The following is a 20924-nucleotide window of genomic DNA, read 5'->3' as shown; positions in this document are numbered from 1 at the left end:
CAGTGCCCCCATTCCAGGAAGCATCCCAGAAAGATACAATGGTCAATGATATTAAGAACAGCATCACACTCCTGCATTTGTCTCCTGCCGAAGACATCCAACATAGCGCCAAGGCTGTTTCAATCCCCTCAAACCAGGCTGGAAACCACAGTGATATCACGAGTATAATCTGTGTCATCACCGAATGTCTGAAGCTGAACCACCACACACTGAGGCACCTTTACCAAGAACACCGGAGACTGACTGATGGCCAAATTGGTTGGGTTTCTTTCTTCAAGGGAAACCTAACTGCTGCCTCCTCCAAAGTAGCAAGAACCACTCCATCTCAAAATGAGACATCCACTGCCAGTTATCTTCTAGTAGCTTTAATTCCACCCTGTCCCTATCCTCATCCCCCAAAAATGGAAAATTACAAATGCAACATAAGGAGATTGTGGAAACAAGCAGAACACTAACTGCAACCAAAGCAGCATCAGGAGCAACTGTGAGTATTTAACTGCAAAGTGCCTCACAGACAAGTCACATTAGGCAGCTGATGGTTTTCCCTGCTCCTTCCATGGGCCCTATAATGGTGCTTTAAAACGGGATCAAGCCCATGTTCAGTCTTGAGAGCTCTATCCACATGTGCTCCATGAATCAACCCTACTGCTTCAATGCTGTAGACTTGCTAGCACATCAGGGAGCCAACCAAGTTCTAGTCATACATGTATAATTATGATGAAGATGACGCCACATTATTAAAGAGCTTGTGTTATTAAAACATACCTCAATATATAAATTTACTCTAAATTCTTAATACTGTGATATGCTAACTGCATTACTTTAATATCATTTCTGAGCATTTTCCCTTGAAACACAAACTACTTCTAGATCATAATGCTGATTCAACATACTATTTCTAAATCCACAAGATAAAACCTTGTTTTTGGTTCTTCATATTACGGATGGATTTCCATTTTCAATCTTTAGTTTACTTATTCTGTTTGCCCATTGGCAAAAAATATGCTTAGGTTCCTTAGCATGTATCTATGCCATTTCTAATGCTTGGTATATCTGCAGCAATTTTTTTGAATAAAAACTAAATGTTCGTATAATAATAAACAATACTATTTTAGGTGTTAAATTATGCATAATTACTTAATGCTCTTAAAGCAGTAAGTCAGAGGTGGGAAACTTATGGCACTACAACATCCATAAGCCCTAATCAATATAGCTAGTGGGCTATATAGCCAGTTGTAGTGGCTAGGGAGTTGTAGTTCTTTTTCTCCCAGCACAAATTGTTTTGAGTAGAAACAGCATGTTATCCACCAGTTACTTTTAAAATCAAAGGCACTGTCCCATTGCAGTCTGCATTTACATAATAGGCACCTAAAGATCTCTTGTCACCATATTTTAGCTTCTTCTCCATTCTCTCAAGTTCCCCCATCACAGTCGCATATACACCATACCAGCCTGTTTCATGGTGTAGTGGCAAGAGTGTTGGACTAGGAGCTGGGAGATCCGGGTTCTAGTCCCCACTCAGCCATGGAGGCTCACTGGGTGACTTTGGGCCAGTCACACACTCTCAGCCCAACCCACCTCACAGGGTTGTTGTTGTGAGGATAAAATGGAGAGGAGGAGGGTAATGTAAGCCGCCTTGGGTTCCTTGCAAGAGGAAAAAAGGCGGGGTATAAATGCAATAAATAAATAAAATAAATAAATAATCAGCTTTCAGATCTAAGTCCCATACACGATACCACCACAGGGCATTTACCTTGACCAACAGCTTGTTCATATACTATACTTTATTTCTCAAGATCTAACCCCTAATCTTTAATAATGATATATCACAAAGTCAGCAATTCCTCTCCAATGAATAGTAGTTAATAACTACTAATAATCATACAGAAATAGGGCCACCCACAGAGTTAATATAGGGCAGGTATGACGGGAGTCCTGCCACAGCCCCCTATAAGAACCCATATGTGTCTCAGGCTCTGGTGAACAATGTGGTAGGAGCCAAAATATCCGCAGCACAGGAGCTAAGGCAGGGAGTTCCTTGCTTTGCAGGCACCCAGGCCAAACTGCTCCAAGCCCCCCCCCGGGGGGGCAACGCTGTACAAGAAAGGTGTTTTAGCTAGGAATTTTTGCATACACAAAAGTAACATGTGGACATTACAAGAAAATCCAATGAAATTCCTCTGAAGAAACATGATTATCTTTGACATGATGTGGGAACAGGCCATTAGGAATTGTGTGATCTCCCTTAACATGCATATGAATAAGTTTACCGTTCCAGGTTTTCAAGAAGGCCCGACATTTGATTCAAGCCACCATCAACTCTATTTGCAAACCCGGGCCTCAGCTCTCTTCGCAACAGCATTTGCCAAGCATTTAAATAGCTTCTGCCTCCTAACTGGAAAAGCAACTCGAACGAGAAGGCATACTAGGGACACGCAGGGGAAGAGCACACACCTTAAAATAATTGTGAGAAGTCTATTACTAACTGCGCGTCTTGGCGAACGAGGTAAGGACCGACAAGTCTGAGAAATACCGACAGACGCAGGAGCTCAAGTCGCCAAAGGGCGTCCGCCTGCAAGACAGCCAGCCCACAGAGGTCAACATGAAAGCATTTGGGACGACCCCGCTCTTCCACATACAGGGACAGCAAAGGGGGCAAGTCGCCAAAAGACACGGGAGTGCGCAGCGCGTACAACTGGGGCTGTCACGTGTAGTGCTCCCAAAGACTCCGAGCGGAGAGACTCGCCCCTCAAATTACTCCGTCGAGGAGAAAGGGCGGCGGGGTCTCTCAGGGAAGCCTGACTCAGCGTACAGGAGGAGGCGGAGGAGGAAGCCCAGAGGCTGCCCTCAACGTCCTCATGGCCGGGCCGGCTTATTCCTCCCTCTGGCCGCCCCAAGCCGAGCCCACGCCGCGGCTACCTTTCCTCGCTCTTGTTTTTCTGCTTCTTGCCCATGACTGCGCTCGCAACCGTCTCTCAGAGCTCTCGGTCCCCCTCCTTGCGCAGGGCCCGGCCAGCCACATCCACACGCGCCTGGGCACATATGGTGAGAGGGAGGCCGAATCGACACCGCTGGCAGGCTGACGCGCGCAGGCGCTCCCCTTCCCTCGCTCGGCGCACGGCGCGCATGGGAAAGAGGCGGCGCGCGGAGCGTCTCGCTTGCTGCGTCTGCTCTGATTGCGCTCGCCGCCTCTGGATGGAGGGAGAACAGCAGCAGTAGCGACACCTTAAGAGCAACAACACAGAAGGCGTAGACGTGGTCTGGAGGCGCAGGCGGCGCAGCCGAGTAGGTCTTGAACCGAAGACGTCCGAAGGCGTGCTGCGTGCAAGAACGTAACATAAGAAGAGCCCTGCTGTGTCTGACTCTGGAGGTAGCATTTACCCTTCATGATCGGTGTCTGTACTTCTTGCATTCCAATTCCCCCCGACCACACTGTCTACTCCCACCACCACCCCAGCATGCGTATATAATCTTCCAATTTAAGGGTAACATTTCATACATCTGATGAAGTGGACAGTGTCCGCAAAAGCTTATGCCAGAATAAATTTGTTAGCCTTTAAGGTACCACAAGACTTTTTGTTGTTTATCCTTCATGTATTCGTTTAATCCCCTCTTACAGCGGTCTGAATTGGATCTTGTGGTAGTGAGTTCCATAGCTGAGTTTTAACTGCAAAAAATACTTCCTTTTGCCTGTCCACTAAGCTTCATTGGATGACCCCTGTGGGTTCTCGCGTTATGAGAGGGAGAGAAAGAAATCATGATAGGCACAAATACTGAACAGCAAACAGAGTGCAAACCTAGACAGCATAGTAAGAAGCAGAGACATCACCTTGCCGACAAAGGTTCGTATAATCAAAGCTATGGTTTTCCCAATAGTAACGTATGGCTGTGAGAGCTGGACTATAAGGAAGGCTGAGCGCCAAAGAATTGATGCTTTCCAACTGTGGTGCTGGAGAAGACTCTTACGAGTCCCCTGGACTGCAAGGAGGTCAAATCAGGCAATCCTAAAGGAAATCAACCCTGACTGCTCATTGGAAAGACAGATACTGAAGCTCAAATATTTTGGCCACCTAATGCGAAGAGAAAACTCCCTGGAAAAGACCCTGATGCTGGGAAAGATTGAAGGCAAAAGGAGAAGGGGACGGCAGAGGATGAGATGGCTAGATAGCATCACCAATGCAATGAATATGAACTTGAGCACACTCCGGAAGACAGCGGAGGACAGGAAGGCCTGGCTTGCTATGGTCCATAGGGTCACGAAGAGTCGGACATGACTGAACAACAACAACAAGGGAGCTCAAGTCGGACTCTGGTGTCCTCTATCCATCATTCTGGCCTTTGTTCATGTAGTGGTCAGATGTGTGAATAAGTGAAAAAATAAAAGTTGATATTCAGCCCCCTAGCAGTGGAAACATCCACAGCAGTAAAGTGCAAATTAAGAGGAAATTAGTCTAGCATCTACTGCATTAACAGGTGGCCTTTATTTAAAATACATTATCTATTGCTGAAACAGATGTTACCGTAATTGTGCCTTCCTGTATTACTTGCATGGCCGCATTTTTAATTCATTACTTATATTTAAGTGCTGCAGAAGGTAACTACAAACCTGTTAATATAATACAGCAAGTAGACACCCACAAAAATCACTATTTTATTTATTTTATGTCAGTTACCTTTGACAAACTGCCCAATCCTATGTGTATTTACTCAAAAGTGCCACTGAGTTTAGTGATTCTAGAGAAGTAGGTATAGGACTTGCTTCTAGAGAAGTAGGTATAGGACTGTAGTCTCAACTACAGAAGTTTAGCAGAAACTGTAAAAAAAAAAAATAATGACACGATTAATCAATATACCATTTTTTTTTTTTAAGTAGCCTTGCTGGCCGTAAGAAAAAATCCAAAATCCATTTTAGTGTAATACCTTTATTAGGTCAACCAAAAGATCACAAAAAATCTCGAAAACTGGCACATTTTTGTGATCTTTTAGTTGTGCCAACAAAGTGACTAACAACCCAATCATAATCATGTTTACTCAGAAGTAAGCCCCATGAATATTCAATCGGATAGCAAGTAGCCGTTTCGCTCAGAACTAGGGAGAAGCCCCTTTTCGACTCCCGCTGAGCGTTCAACCCGAAGCGCGGGGTATTCTGGGCCTTGTAGTTTCTGGGTGGGACGTGCGCGCGGCTCGCCATGACGTAGCAGCGGAACGTAGCCGCAGCGGTTCCTTTGGCACGTTGTATTCTGGCCCACGTAGCGTACTTCCAAGACATCGTTGCTTCCTTCTTGAGACCAAGGACAAGTGATACGGCGCCCTCAACAAAGGCCCCGACCCAGCGCCGCCTAGTATTACCATAATAACAGACCTCTCGCTAACTAAACCATGAATGTAAACACGGAAATGACTGAGCGAACATTCCCGACGAGTTCCTGCATTGCGCATGTGCACAAAGGCCGCGACCTCTGACGATTAACTTCTGCGTCAACAGGACGCCTTCCTAAAGCGTCATGCACCAACACAGACGCGGGCGTCACAGTTCATGCGGTCGCGGAGCCCGTCCGCCTTCCACGCAGCGGCACGAAGAGGGGCCCGGCCGTGTCCGCGCTCGGCGAGGGAAACCGGAGCGACAGCGACTCAGGGGGAGTTCTCCTGTCTTCTTACGCTCCGGGGCGTTTCCTCTGCGCTCGTTGGTTCTTCAGTGAGTATCGGGCCGGACCACCACAGCTTGTTTGCCGTGGGCGCCAGGACGGCACAAATAAGTGGTATTTACACGCATATACGTTTGGATTCGGTTAGAGCGGATCTTTCCCCCACTCCAGCTTTTTTTTCAGGCAGAGATTCAGCAGACTCAGCTTGTCCCATAACTGCCTTTTCCTGCTCGGGAAGACCGCAAATGTGTAGAGGCACAGAACTTCTGTAAGGAGATGCTGCAGGTCACCATTAACAGCCTTGTTCGTCGGTTGTATATACGTTGCTCTGCGAGCCTCTTTGGCTTAAGAGTAGGATAAAAATGATTTAAATAAATACGATAGCTGTTGCAGAATGTGTCTAAAGGTCATGCATTTCCAGAATGGTTAATGCTGTCATTTACAGCCCAACTAATTGAAGACTTCCATAGTAAAATGTAGGATGCATTATGTCATCCCATTCAAAGCAAAATAATAATATTGCCAAGTTAATCTAGTTTACTTTAGAGCTCTCTAATCATATTCTGGCCTTAAAATCAATGCAGATGTAATTTTATGAAGGTTAGTATCCTATCTCTTTCAACAGAAAAACTCAAGGCAACTAAGAAAAGAAATACTAAAATACAAATGGGGCAAAGCAGGTGAATAGAGGGGGTCTTCTCTCTTCCTTCTTCTGCAAAGTGGTTGGTTGCTGACAGCAACTGGGAGGAGAACCAGGTAGCCTAGATGAAAATGTGCCTCACTAGCTCTTCTATCTTAAAAAAAAATATTTTTATTCCATATTATAAAATACAAATACATCTTGGTAAATGTTGCAAGATTGGGAAATCTATTTGTCTGTTAAGCTGTAAAATGGGTGGACACTTAAAGAAATCCAAGAGAGAAAGAGCCAGGTAGGAGTTGGGTCAGACAGGCCAATGCAAAGAGCCTTTCTCTTCCCTGGATGATAGTATTTTGTAATCATTTCTAATATGAAAACCTAGATGGCAGGCAACATCTTAGAAAAGACATTCCCCCTTCTGTCACACCTTCATGTACTGACAGTCAAAATGGTTAATAACCTTTATTTTCTGACAATAAATGGTTAATGAGTACATTTTTTCCCCAATTCTGTTAGTGCATGCTTATAAGTAAACTGGGTATCTTAAGTCCAGGTTAGTAATTGTTGTTTTTTTGTTTGTTCGGTCGTTCAGTCGTGTCCGACTCTTCGTGACCCCATGGACCATAGAACACCAGGCCTTCCTGTCCTGCGCTCTCTCCCGGAGTGTGCTCAGGTTCATATTCATTGCATCGGTGATGCTATCTAGCCATCTCATCCTCTGCCGTCCCCTTCTCCTTTTGCCTTCGTCTTTCCCAGCATCAGGGTCTTTTCCAGAGAGTTTTCTCTTCGCATTAGGTGGCCAAAATATTTGAGCTTCAGCTTCAGTATCTGTCCTTCCAATGAGCACTCAGGGTTGATTTCCTTTAGGATGGACTGATTTGACCTCCTTGCAGTCCAGGGGACTCGTAAGAGTCTTCTCCAGCACCACAGTTGGAAAGCATCAATTCTTCGGCGCTCAGCCTTCCTTATAGTCCAGCTCTCACAGCCATACATTACTACTGGGAAAACCATAGCTTTGCTTAGACGGACCTTTGTTGGCAAGGTGATGTCTCTGCTTCTTACTATGCTGTCTAGGTTTGACATAGCTTTCCTCCCAAGGAGCAAGCGTCTTTTAATTTCATGGCTACAGTCACCGTCTGTGGTGATCTTGGAGCCCAAGAAAGTAAAATCTGTCACTGCTTCCATTTCTTCCCCTTCTATATGCCAGGAAGTGATGGGGCCAGATGCCATGATCATAGTTTTTTTAATGTTGAGTTTCAAACCAGCTTTTGCACTCTCCTCTTTCACCCTCAACAAGAGGCTCTTGAGATCCTCTTCGCTTTCTGCCATTAGGGTGGTATCGTCTGCATATCGGAGGTTGTTGATAATTCTCCCGGCAATCTTAATTCCGACCTGTGATTCATCCAACCCGGCATTTCTCATGATGTACTCTGCATATAAGTTAAATAAGCAGGGTGACAATATGCAGCCTTGTCGTACTCCTTTCCCAATTTTGAACCACTCGATTGTTCCATGTCTGGTTCTTACTGTTGCTTCTTGACCCTCGTACAGGTTTCTCAGGAGACAGGTAAGGTGGTCTGGTACTCCCATCATTTTAAGAATTTGCCACAGTTTGTTGTGATCCACACAATCAAAGGCTTTAGCATAGTCAATGAAGCAGAATTGTTAGTAATTGTTAGGGCTACATTTTTTTGGAGGCTGCTGACTGTCAAGATAGTGTTTTATCTTGGGGCTGTAATGTCTGGCTTACTCATTTGTGAAGCACCACTGTGCCAGTATTTCGTTAAAACCCAACTGCCACACTGTGGGCATACGTTAATGAATATAGTGCAGTACTGGCGGGGTTTATAGCACACCTAAGAGGTTTGTCATGCGAACTAATCATAAGTATTGTTAGAGGCTCAGGCAACAACTTGTATAACAAGAAGGATCCCCTCCCCTCTGTCAACTGCTCATCTGATTGAGCAGGAGAGAATAGATGTCATTGACAACTAGGGCTTGTACCTATTCCTGTCAAATGACCGCTATTTAACATGTTAGCAGAAGATGCAGATAGAATCAAATTTCCAAATTAATTATTTTGATGGCAGTGCTGAATCTTTACATATTTGAACATATTTGAATCTGCTGACATATTTGAATCTGCTGACATATTTGGCCCCATTGACATCTCTGCAATCTAAGAGCATGCAAATGTAGTTCTAATAAACATAATTTTATGGTGTTTGGTTCTAATTTAAAGGCTAGTCTGTTTTTCACATTTAATGTGGCTGCTGTTTATATAGGTGGAAGATGGCTGCCGATACTTCTGCTGAAATGTTTTCAAAAGCTCTGGAGTCTCAAATGCTTCAGACAGCCAAAATCGTAGAAGAACAGCTTGATGCAGAGATGCAAAAACTTGACCAGATGGATGACGATGAACTGGAGCTCGTAAAGCAAAGAAGGCTTCAGGCACTGAAGAAAGCCCAGCAACAGAAACAAGTAACTTTCTTGTATTACGAAAAGTATACTAGTACATTTTTAAGTGTTCAAAGCACTTCACATGTATTAAATCCATAATCTTGACAACAGACCTGAAAATAGGCAACCATTATTCCGATAATGCAGATGGGGACGAAGCTGACAGAATAGTAGCTTGCATCAAGTTACAAAATGAGCTTATGGATGAAGTGAGATTTGAAGTAGTTCATACTTGTACAACTTGATCCTATTCATTTTTACTTAAAAGTAAATCCTGCTGAACTCATTGGGGTTACTTGCAAGTAGGTGTATTTAAGATGGCAGCTTTAGGGGGCAATCCTATGTGGATAAGTGGCTGCCTCTGAACTCAGAAGTGACTGCCTATCCAATGCAGGGCGGGAGGAGCGCGGAGGGGATCCTCTCCTTCATGCTCCAGATGCCCTGCATTCGCAGCTAGACAGTCCCATTTTGGCTGTCTAACCACAGGATGTCGGAGCGTGGGGTGGGGAGGCCGGACGATGCATAGGAAGTGTCGTACCGGCACTTCTGCATGCCCCGCCCCTGGGGACACCCCCCTTTGCCCTGCTCCATGTTGCTCTTACAAGCCCAGGGATGATCCACGCCGCCTATGAGGCAGAGGGGAGGGGACAGAGAGGCTGTTCTCCAGGAACTGACCAATCCTGTTGCCATCTAGCCACTGTCTAGCGGCCATAGGATTGCACCCTTACATACTTAATCTGAAGTGTCTTAATATGATTCAGTGGAATGGAGTGGATAAATATTAATAGGACTGCAAATCCTATCAGTTTGGAAGAGAGCCCCATTGAAATCAATGGGACCTAGTTCCAAATAAACATGCATAAGATATGCCTGATAATCATTATGGTACGCAGCTTGTTGAAGCCTGTTAACCTGTTACCAAGTGGTTGGGACTTTGAACAGCTCCTGCTAAAGCCGAGCTGTCTTTCCAGTATTTTCAAAGTACTTAGTTAGAGAACAGCTTTATACATCAAAACAGGATGTCTTGGAACTGATTGACTCACTTGAAGTATCAAAATTATAAGGGAACTTCTGTATGACACTGAAAGCTGGCGTTTGATATATACAAGACACTACTTGGAAACAAGTCCAGAAATGAAACACTTCTACATCTCTCCTTATAAAAAGGAGGGCATGAAGTAAATCCCTAAATGGCAAAGGTAAACTTGATAAACACAGCCCCAAACACCCTAGCTACTAGTAAAGTGTGTTTCTCTCCCAAAATGGGGAATGTGAAATGTTTCCAAAAATGGTTAAGGTATGTCAGCATTAGCTTGAAACCTAAAATTTGGTGCAGAGATGGTCCATGACCCACTGATTACAAGAAAAGCCCAAGAATCAGAAATTTTAATGTCTGATATGAATAATTTAATACATGAAAACTGCAGTCCTTTGCACACTGTCCTGGAAGTAAAGCAAATTAAACAGAGTAGGGCTCACTTCCAAGTAAAAAAGCACAGTATTGCACTGGATGTTTACTTAATATAGGTCAGTATTTGACATGAACATGTATCTGCTTTCAGAATGCAAGCTTCAGACTAGTGTCTAAGTATTTTTGTTCTATAATTGATTAAACAATAAATGTTAGTACTACCCTGGTATTTAAAAGTATGCCAGATTTGATTAAGAATTGGCAAACAAATTGATAGTACATTTTACACATTTGCACCCATTTGCCTTGAGCAGGTAATACATACCACGAGGGCTAGAATCTAGATTTAAAACAAAATTGATGTTTTCAGATTCATTAGGATTGGGAATTAGCCTTGTTATAGTGGAATTAAAAGCACTCCTGATGTTTTGTAAAATTTCAGGGGATGCTTTCTCTCTCGTGGCATTGTAAATACCACCTGGAAACTTCATGCTAACATTTTGTATTCTCATAACACAGGAATGGCTATCAAAAGGACATGGGGAATACCTGGAAATCCCTAGTGAGAGAGAGTTTTTTCAAGAAGTGAAAGGGAGCAAAAATGTGGTCTGCCACTTTTACAGAGATACAACTCACAGGTATAGTACAGTCCCTGTAGGATTTTAAAGTACAAAAACCTTGCAAAAATGGATCAAGTATTGAAATCAGAGAAGACCTGAGTGTAGAAATTCCATCTTCCTATGTCTGCTAAAACTAATTCTCTGATCTAGTGCATCTTTTGTTAGTAACAGACCGCCTAAACTGAATCAATGTCCACCTGTTAGCATATGCGTGTTAATAAGAGCCTTGTTTGCTGATTAATCTTTCCTTTGCTAAGTGAGAACATGGCACACTTGCAGTCTCCTGGATTACAAGTACTGTTTGCTATGTTGGGTCCAATTAGATATACTTAACAGTGCAATCCTGAGCATGTTTATTCAAGACGTAAATCCCTTTGTTCATTTGGATTTTCTTCCTCATAAATGTGCATGGGATTGCAGCCACATTTTTAATGATTTCAGTAGAACTTTACGAAAAACCAAGTGCAATATGATTTTTAACTTAATATCTCAAGGTCATTTGGCTGGGTAGATTTATACCTAAAATATTGTTTATAAAGGTTTTGGAGATAATGTTAACGTTCAGATCCACTTACTAATGTCAAGGGGGAAGGAAATATAAGACAGTAAAATTATATATTTGATCCTTTAACTATATGCTAACCTTAATAGTTGTATTGGTATAATAAATTTATCAACAAATTCAATATAAGTCAAATACCTATTTGAGCTAGGAAGCAAGATAAAACTTTGCATCTATATTTCATCATTGTAAAGCATTTGATTTTTTGATTTTTTTTCCCCTCAGATGCTTAATAATAGACAAGCATTTAACCGTTCTTGCAAAAAAGCACATTGAGACCAAGTTTATCAAGTTAAATGCTGAAAAATCACCATTTCTGTGTGAAAGACTTCGCATCAAAGTAATCCCCACACTAGCACTTGTAAAAGATGGGAAAACTCAGGATTACATAGTTGGCTTTACTGATCTTGGTAATACAGATGACTTTACCACAGAAACCTTAGAATGGAGATTAGGATGTGCAAATATCATCAGCTACAGGTAAATAAAATTATTTTTACAAAAAGCAACTGGTACAATATTTACAGTTCTAAAAACATAGCAAATCAAGAAGAGAATCTTCTTTCTGGCAAGACAAGGCAAACTCCTGCCAGACACTGAGTATTAGATTCCATTTGTTACATTGATTTAAAAAACCTTTCTCTGTAGTGTGCTCAGTTTGTTGAAGGAAATTACCTTTGAGAGAAACTGCTGCAGAGCTTTTCTTTGGAGAAATGCAAGGAGTTGGGGAGGATATTCCTTAATAGATAAAATTCTATATATTGCATCTTTAATTCACCAGAACTGAGCTTACCCAGAGCCCCCAATGTCCTGATGGAGGATTCAGGAGCAGAAGGTGTGTTCCTTCTGCTGTAACAATCAGAGTGCTGCTTCTCAGCTTCAGGCAGTCATACGCCAAGATAACATCATTTGGGCGTGTGTTTTGCCAGTGGTATCCTATTAACTACTGCTTCAGTCAGCTATTGCCTCAAGAATGTTTTTTATTAATGTTTTTCCTTTTTTAGTGGCAACTTAATGGATCCACCTTTCCAGAGCCAAAAGAAATTTGGAACTACTTTCACAAAGCTGGATAAGAAAACAATCAGAGGAAAGAAATATGATTCAGATTCTGATGATGACTAGACATCATGATACAAATATTTGTAAATCATCTTTTCTTTTAAGCTTGGTACATTTCTAGGAATGTTTTTATAAAGCTGTTTTCAGAACATTTGCACATAATGCTAATTTTCTAAACAGTTTTATACAACTCATGAAAAGAAATCTTAAATATATTTTCCTCCTGGGAGGTCATTTCTAGGCCAAGAAATCTGAGCCCTTTTGAACTGTGTCACATGAGAAATGATTGTGTTTTATTATTTTAAAAGTAGCCCTTTTAAACTGAGTTTTAGTTTCTTATGCCATTTGCCATTAAAATATTAATGAAGGGCTTCTGTCAAGAATTGTTGTAAAGCTATTCTAGAAGTAGTACATTAATAAAATCATTGCTTGTCAGTGCCATGAGTATGGCATTGCCTTACCTAACTACACTGCATATTATGAAAACATCTTAGCCACCTTAAAAAAAAATAAGGCTGCAATCCTATACCCACTTACCCGGGAGTAAGTCTCACTGAAGTCCTTGCGACTTACTTCTTAGTAGAAATGCATAGGATTGCACTGTAAGTCTACCAACTGTGTACACTGCATGTTAAAGCTGAATTAGCAGTAAATATCACATGGAAAACGTCTATTGAAACATACCTTGCTTGCAGGATTTTTAATAAAATTCTGTGGTTTATAGTACAGGTGAGATAAAAAAGAAAATCACAATGAATGTTGGTGTTCGATTTTTCTCTTGATGATAATATGAATGCAGTTTAATACAACTTCTTGCACTGTTGTTCTTCAGTAATAGGCATATTTTCTGGATAATCTCTACCTTCTTGGAATTTTAAATGTCCCCTGGGAATTTGGCAGTCTAGCTGGTAGGTGAATGAACTTCCCACTGTGCTTATTAATATCCATTAGTTGCCAAATCATTAAAGTAAGTGCCTTTGAGCAAAATGAGCCTCAGTGGCACTTAGAGGCCCCATTGATCTAGGAAAGAAAGCCATCTTTGTGAATCTCTAATTGCGGCAAACATGGAGCCAATCCACTTTTTAAAAATCTGTAATCCAGCCAAGCCAGGTGTGTGTGGCCCATATGTGGCTTAATGGAATGCACAGCTCTGTCCCAGCTTGCTTGTTTCTCTCTTGGAAACCATGGGCAGGAGATATAAAGCAGGAGCATTTAAAAGGTTATTAAGTTCAAGGGGGCGGAGTTCAAGGAAGGACCACAGAGGGTGGGGGTAATGAGAGGGAAGTAGCTAAAAGATGGCTTGAGGGCAAGAGGAAAGGTTTCAGGGTGTGTGTGAATTCACTAGGTAGGCATAGTTGGTAGACAGAATCTTCATGTCCCATCAAATTCTGGGTTCTAGCTGCCATAGGAGGTGCAAAACCCATCTTGCACCCTAGCAGAGTCGATCAGCAATATTATTCTTGTAACATTTTTTTAACATTCATGTACATTGAAATAAACTTACTTGAATTCTAATACTGAAGTGTTTATGTCCATTCAGACTGCACTTTTGGTCAGTCTATTTTATTCCTTCTGGGAGTACTGCCAAACTTTGTGCTGGGGTGCACTTGAATGCACAAAAGGGGATGAAGTGTGCCTTGAAAAATTAAGCAGCCATGTTAAATGCATTCGCTACACTTAGCCATTACTGCATGGGCAGGCCTCATGCAGTAATGATCTAACCCTGGACAGTGACAGCACTCTGAAGGACCAACCAAGCGCACACAGTAATTTTATGACAGCTTTCGCCATCACAGCCAATGAAGCACACTCCCATATGAGTCCTGACCGGCCTCTTTCGCAGTTGCGAGGAGGATGGCTGCCCACTGTCTATCAGGGAGAATGAGGGGGCGTAGTCTTCTCCTGAATATATAATGGAGGCTTTTTATTTATTTATTTATTATTAAATTTATTAATCGCCCATCTGGCTGGTCACCCAGCCACTCTGGGCGATGTACAACACACCATAAAACAATTTAAAACAATAAAATTCTACCATAAAAAATTTTTTAAAATACCCTAACCCACCCCAAATGCCTGCCTGAACAGCCACGTTTTTAATGCACGATGGAAGCTCATTAAAGAGGGGGCATGACGGAGTTCCCTAGGGAGGGAGTTCCACAGAGTGGGGGCCACCACAGAAAAGGCCCTCTCCCTCGTCCCCACCAGTCTAGCTGTCCTGGCTAATGGGACAGAGAGAAGGCCATCTAAGGCTGATCTTGTTAAGGGGCCTGTCTGGTGCTGCTGGAGGCGCTCCTTAAGATAGGCTGGGCCAGAACCATATAGGGTTTTAAAGGTCAAAACCAACACCTTGAATTTGGCCTGGAAAACAATTGGTAACCAGTGCAACTCCTTCAGCACTGGAGTAATGTGATCTCGCTGGCAGCTGCCTTTAATCAGGCAAGCCACTGCATTCTGTACCAGCTGCAGCTTCCGAACCGTCTTCAAGGGTAACCCCACGTAGAGCGCATTACAGTAGTCTAAACGAGAGGAGACCAGGGAATGTACTACTGATGGGAGCAGATGGTCGGGAAGGAAGGGGCGCAGCCGCCGTATCAGATGGAGTTGATACAGCGCTGTCCGGCTCACAGCTGACACCTGAGCCTCCATGGACAGCTGGGAGTCCAAAATGACCCCCAGGCTGTGGACCTGGTCTTTCAAGGGTAGCCGTACCCCATTCAACACCAGGTCAACATCCCCCAGCCTCCTCTTGTCTCCCACCAAAAGTACCTCGGTCTTGTCAGGGTTCAGCTTCAGCCTATTCCTCCCCATCCAGCCACTCACTGTCTCCAGACATTTGGACAGGGATTCTACGGCCAACCTTGGTGAAGATTTGAATGAGAGGTAGAGCTGAGTGTCATCCGCATATTGATGACACTGCACCCCAAACCTCCTGATGATAGCCCCCAGCGGCTTCACATAGATGTTAAATAGCATCGGGAAGAGGATGGAACCCTGCGGCACCCCACAAGTAAGTGGCCACGGGTCCGAAACCTCCTCTCCCAGTGCTGCCCTCTGGTACCTGCCGGAGAGGAAGGACCGGAACCACCGCAATACGGAGTCTCCAATGCCCAACCCCTCCAGGCGGTCCAGGAGGATACAGTGGTCAACGGTATCAAAAGCCACTGAGAGGTCGAGGAGAACAAGGAAGGAGCATTCACCCCTATCCAGAGCCCTCCTCATATCATCCACCAAGGCGACCAAGGCCGTTTCTGTCCCATGCCCAGGCCTGAAGCCCGACTGAAATGGGTCTAGATAATCAGTTTCTTCCAAGTGTGCCTTTAACTGCACCGCCACCACCCGCTCAATCACCTTGCCCAAAAATGGCAGATTTGAGACTGGGCGAAAGTTGTTCAGAACTTGAGGATCCAAGGAGGGCTTCTTTAAGAGCGGTCTTATCACTGCCTCCTTGAGGGCTGATGGCATCACTCCCACTGCCTTGATCCCCTCACCCAGTCTCTCTCTGCAGCTCATAATGAGCCAAGATGGGCAAGGATCAAGTAAGCAGGTGGTCGGCCTTACAGATGAAAGCACCTTGTCCACTTCATCAGGAGGAAGAAGCTAGAACCGATCCCACAAAACCGGTTTGCCACAGGCCGCCTCTTGCTCACTAACTGTATCCACAGTGTGCAGAGTAATACACCTAATCTGATCAATTTTATCTGCAAAGTGCCTTGCCAAAGCCTCACAGGAGGCCTTAGAATGCTCCAGTGGTTCCGGAGCCACAGGACCGACCAGGCTCCGGACCACTTGGAACAGCCTCCTGGGACAGCACTCTGCAGACGCGATGGAGGCAGCATAATGTTCCTTTTTTGCTGCCTTCACCGCCACGTGATAGGCTGAAGATACAGCTCTAGCCCGTGTCTGATCATCTTTGGAGCGAGACTTCCGCCACCGGCGCTCTAGCCGTCTCACCTCCTGTTTCAGAGCTCGTAACCGCGGATTGAACCATGGTGCAGTCCGAGCCCTGTTCAGGGGGAGAGGGCGTTTCGGAGCCATCCAATCTAATGCCCCAGTGATTGCGGCATTCCAGCCACCCACCAGGGTCTTGACCGAGTGGCCGTTGGCATGCCCCAGAGAATCCCCAAGCGCCTTCAGGAATCCATTTGGATCCATAAGACGCCTGGGGCGGACCATTTTAATGGATCCTCCAACCCTGCGGAGGGGTTGTGGAACCGAGAAGTCCAACGTCACCAGATAGTGATCTGACCATGACAAGGGGGTGGTGGATATACCCCTGACTTCCAGATCACTCCCCGCTTCTCCAGAAACAAACACAAGGTCTAGTGCATGACCGGCTACATGGGTGGGCCCAGTTAGAATATGGTGCAGCTCCCAGGAGACCATGGTCTCCATGAAGTCCCGAGGTGCTCCTGTGAGGATGGCCTCTGAATGTACGTTGAAGTCCCCCAACACCAGTAAGTTAGGGGACTGTACACGCACATCAGAGACCACCTCCAGCACCTCGGCCAGGGAGTCAGTCATGCAGCGGGGTGGACGGTACACGAGCAGAATCCCCAGACTGCCCTTTGGGCCCAACCTCCAGTACATGCACTCAGCAACCTTGGTCTCCCGGTGAAGACCAAGGACTCTTGGTAGATAACAGCCACTCCCCCTCCCCGATCCCCAGCCCTCGGCTGCTGTGCATACGAAAATCCAGCTGGACACATGGCTGCAAGGGTTGGAGCAGCAGCCTCGGCCAGCCAGGTCTCCGTAATACATGCCAGGTCTGCACCCTCATCCAGGATCATGTCATGGATGAGGGAGGTTTTCTGGGTAACAGACCTGGCATTGCAGAGCAGCAAACGAAGGCCAGAAGATGGGGTCACGCCTCCCCCAGCCATCCTTTGGCTCTGGACAGGCCCGGAGCAGGGGACAGATACTACACATCTCTCCCTTGTTCCCCTTACCTGGCATGGCCTGCCCCAAGCGCTCCGCCAGTGCCTGCCGCCCAGCCTCGGTATGTTCTGGCCCCCAACACTCCCCCCACTGCCTCCATCAGGTGGACACATGCCCCCTCGCTCCCACCTATCAGGCAGGCTACCCACCCCTAAAAACACAACAAAATCCCCCCCAACAAAATAAAACAAACAAACAAAACAAAATCCCCTTAAAAATGATGATAGCCGCTGGGGGCTATCATCAGGAGGTTTGGGGTGCAGTGTCATCAATATGCGGATGACACTCAGCTCTACCTCTCATTCAAATTTTCACCAAGGTTGGCCGTAGAATCCCTGTCCAAATGTCTGGAGACGGTGAGTGGCTGGATGGGGAGGAATAGGCTGAAGCTGAACCCTGACAAGACCAAGGTACTTTTGGTGGAAGACAAGAGGAGGCTAGGGGATGTTGACCTGGTGTTGAATGGGGTACGGCTACCCTTGAAAGACCAGGTCCACAGCCTGGGGGTCATTTTGGACTCCCAGCTGTCCATGGAGGCTCAGGTGTCAGCTGTGAGCCGGACAGCGCTGTATCAATTCCATCTGATACGGCGGCTGCGCCCCTTCCTTCCCGACCATCTGCTCCCATCGGTAGTACATGCCTTGGTCTCCTCTCGTTTAGACTACTGTAATGCGCTCTACGTGGGGTTACCCTTGAAGACGGTTCGGAAGCTGCAGCTGGTACAGAATGCAGTGGCTTGCCTGATTAAAGGCAGCTGCCAGCGAGATCACATCACTCCAGTGCTGAAGGAGTTGCACTGGTTACCAGTTGTTTTCCAGGCCAAATTCAAGGTGTTGGTTTTGACCTTTAAAACCCTATATGGTTCCGGCCCAGCCTATCTTAAGGAGCGCCTCCAGCAGCACCAGACAGGCCGCTTAACAAGATCAGCCTTGGATGGCCTTCTCTCTGTCCCATCAGCCAGGACAGCTAGACTGGTGAGGATGAGGGAGAGGGCCTTTTCTGTGGTGGCCCCCACTCTGTGGAACTCCCTCCCTAGGGAACTCCGTCATGCCCCCTCTTTAATGAGCTTCCATCGTGCATTAAAAACGTGGCTGTTCAGGCAGGCATTTGGGGTGGGTTAGGGTATTTTAGAAAATGTTTTTATTATAGAATTTTATTGTTTTATTGTATGTTGTACATCGCCCAGAGTGGCTGGGTGACCAGCCAGATGGGCGATTAATAAATTAAATAATTAATAAATAAATAAATAGATCATAGCAAACACTCTTTTCCAACAGCACAAGAGGCGACTCTACACATGAACATCACCAGATGGTCAATATCGAAATAAGATTGATGATGTACTTTGCAGCCAAAGATGGAGAAGCTCTATACAGTCAGTAAAAACAAGACCTGGAGCTGACTGTGGCTCAGATCATGAGCTGCTTCTTGCAAAATTTCGGCTTAAATTGAAGAACGTAGGGAAAACCACTAAACCATTCAGGTATGACCTAAATCATATCCCTGATGAATATACAGTGGAGGTGACAAATAGATTTCAGGGATTAGACCTGATAGATAGAGTGCCTGACGAACTATGGACGGAGGTCCGTAACATTGTTCAGGAGGCAGCAACTCAATCCATCCCCAAGAAAAAGAAATGCAAGAAAGCCAAGTGGCTGTCTGATGAGGCTTTACAAGTAGCTCACGAAAGAAGGGAAGCAAAAAGCAAGGGAGAAAGGGGAAGATATACCCAACTGAATGCAGAGTTCTAGAAAATAGCAAGGAGAGACAAGAAGGCCTTCTTAAATGAACAATGCAAAGAAATCGAGGAAAACAACAGAATGGGAAAGACTAGAGATCTCTTCAAGAAAATTGGAGATCTTGAGGGAACGTTTTGTGCAAAGACGGGCATGATAAAGGACAAAGAAGGCAGGGACCTCACAGAAGCAGATGAGATTAAGAAGAGGTGGCAAGAATACACAGAAGAAATATACAGGATCTTAATGTCCTTGATAGCCATGATAGTGCGGTCACTGAACTTGAGCCAGACATCCTCGAGAGTGAAGTCAAGTGGGCCTTAGGAAGCATTACTAACAACAAAGCTAGCAAAGATGACAGTATTCCAGTTGAGCTATTTAAAATCCTAAAAGATGATGCTGTTAAAGTGCTGCACTCAATATGCCAACAAATTTGGAACACTCAACAACAGCCACACGACTGGAAAAGGTCAGTTTACATTCCAATTCCAAAGAAGGGCAACGCCAAAGAGTGTTCAAACTACCGCACAATTGCGCTCATTTCCCATGCCAGCAAGGTTATGCTCAAAATCCTACAAGCTAGGCTTCAGCAGTATGCGAACTGAGAACTACCGGAAGTACAAGCTGGGTTTCGAACAGGCAGAGGAACTAGAGATCAAATTGCCAACATTCGCTGCATCATGGAGAAAGCAAGAGAATTCCAGAAAAACGTCTATTTCTGCTTCATTGACTACGCTAAAGCCTTTGATTGTATGGATCACAACAAACTGTGGCAAATTCTTAAAGTGATGGGAGTACCAGACCACCTTACCTGTCTCCTGAGAAACCTGTACGAGGGTCAAGAAGCAACAGTAAGAACCAGACATGGAACAATCGAGTGGTTCAAAATTGGGAAAGGAGTACGACAAGGCTGCATATTGTCACCCTGCTTATTTAACTTATATGCAGAGTACATCATGAGAAATGCCGGGTTAGATGAATCAGAGGTCGGAATTAAGATTGCTGGGAGAATTATCAACAACCTCCGATATGCAGACGATACCACCCTAATGGCAGAAAGCGAAGAGGATTTAAAGAGCCTCTTGTTGAGGGTGAAAGAGGAGAGTGCAAAAGCTGGTTTGAAACTCAACATTAAAAAAACTAAGATCATGGCATCTGGCCCTATCACTTCCTGGCATATAGAAGGGGAAGAAATGGAAGCAGTGACAGATTTTATTTTCTTGGGCTCCAAGATCACCACAGACGGTGACTGTAGCCATGAAATTAAAAGACGCTTGCTCCTTGGGAGGAAAGCTATGGCAAACCTAGACAGCATAGTAAGAAGCAGAGACATCGCCTTGCCAAGAAAGGTCCATCTAATCAAAGCTATGGTTTTCCCAGTAGTAACGTATGGCTGCGAGAGCTGGACTATAAGGAAGGCTGAGCGCCGAAGAATTGATGCTTTCGAACTGTGGTGCTGGAGAAGAGTCTTACGAGTCCCCTGGACTGCAAGGAGGTCAAATCAGTCAATCCTAAAAGAAATCAACCCTGAGTGCTCATTGGAAGGACAGATACTGAAGCTGAAGCTCAAATATTTTGGCCACCTAATGCCAAAATAGTATGTCCCTACTGCTAAATTTGGTTTGGGGTCCTTAATGCTCATTAAGATGAAGAATGAAATCAGAGAGGCATCTAAAGGAGAAAGTTGTCGTCAGTGGTAACTTCAATCACCCCCACATAGACTGAATAAATACATATTCACAACAAAGAGGGAACATTTCTAGATACTTGGAGAGAGAAATTCTATGGCCCCTAGACAGAGTCTGGTGGGCCATAGTTTAGTTCAGATTCCTGGATCTGCAGTCCGAGAT

General features: G+C 44.7%; 2 protein-coding genes across 4 annotated transcripts in view; one reads left to right on the top strand and one right to left on the bottom strand.

Moving 5' to 3' along the window:
- The window catches only part of EIF5B (eukaryotic translation initiation factor 5B), a 36398-nt gene extending 33286 nt beyond the window's left edge, over nt 1–3112 (bottom strand). The window contains exon 1 of the mRNA XM_084844406.1: nt 2920–3112. Within this exon, the coding sequence (XP_084700532.1) occupies nt 2920–2954 (35 nt within the window). The 5' untranslated portion in view covers nt 2955–3112. The remainder of the gene's footprint in view (nt 1–2919) is intronic.
- Nucleotides 3113–3242: 130 nt separating this feature from the next.
- TXNDC9 (thioredoxin domain containing 9) lies at nt 3243–13912 on the top strand. 3 transcript variants are annotated; one of them, XM_084844409.1, is made up of 5 exons: nt 3243–3370; nt 8571–8766; nt 10676–10794; nt 11564–11818; nt 12343–13912. In XM_084844409.1, exons 2-5 carry the CDS (start codon nt 8578–8580, stop codon nt 12458–12460), a joined length of 681 nt encoding a protein of 226 aa, XP_084700535.1. In that variant the 5' UTR covers nt 3243–3370; nt 8571–8577; the 3' UTR covers nt 12461–13912. The 3 variants fall into 3 exon arrangements, with proteins under 3 accessions (XP_084700535.1, XP_084700533.1, XP_084700534.1); XM_084844407.1 differs by lacking the exon at nt 3243–3370 and adding an exon at nt 5489–5695; XM_084844408.1 differs by lacking the exon at nt 3243–3370 and adding an exon at nt 5489–5759.
- The last annotated feature ends 7012 nt before the right edge of the window (nt 13913–20924 follow it).

This window comes from Heloderma suspectum, chromosome 3 (genome assembly GCF_057233095.1).
Source record: "Heloderma suspectum isolate Gila_16-S chromosome 3, 16-S_ref, whole genome shotgun sequence".
Lineage (NCBI taxonomy): Eukaryota > Metazoa > Chordata > Lepidosauria > Squamata > Helodermatidae > Heloderma > Heloderma suspectum.
Note: the sequence above shows the minus strand (reverse complement) of the source record. Positions and strands in the feature narration are given on the sequence as shown.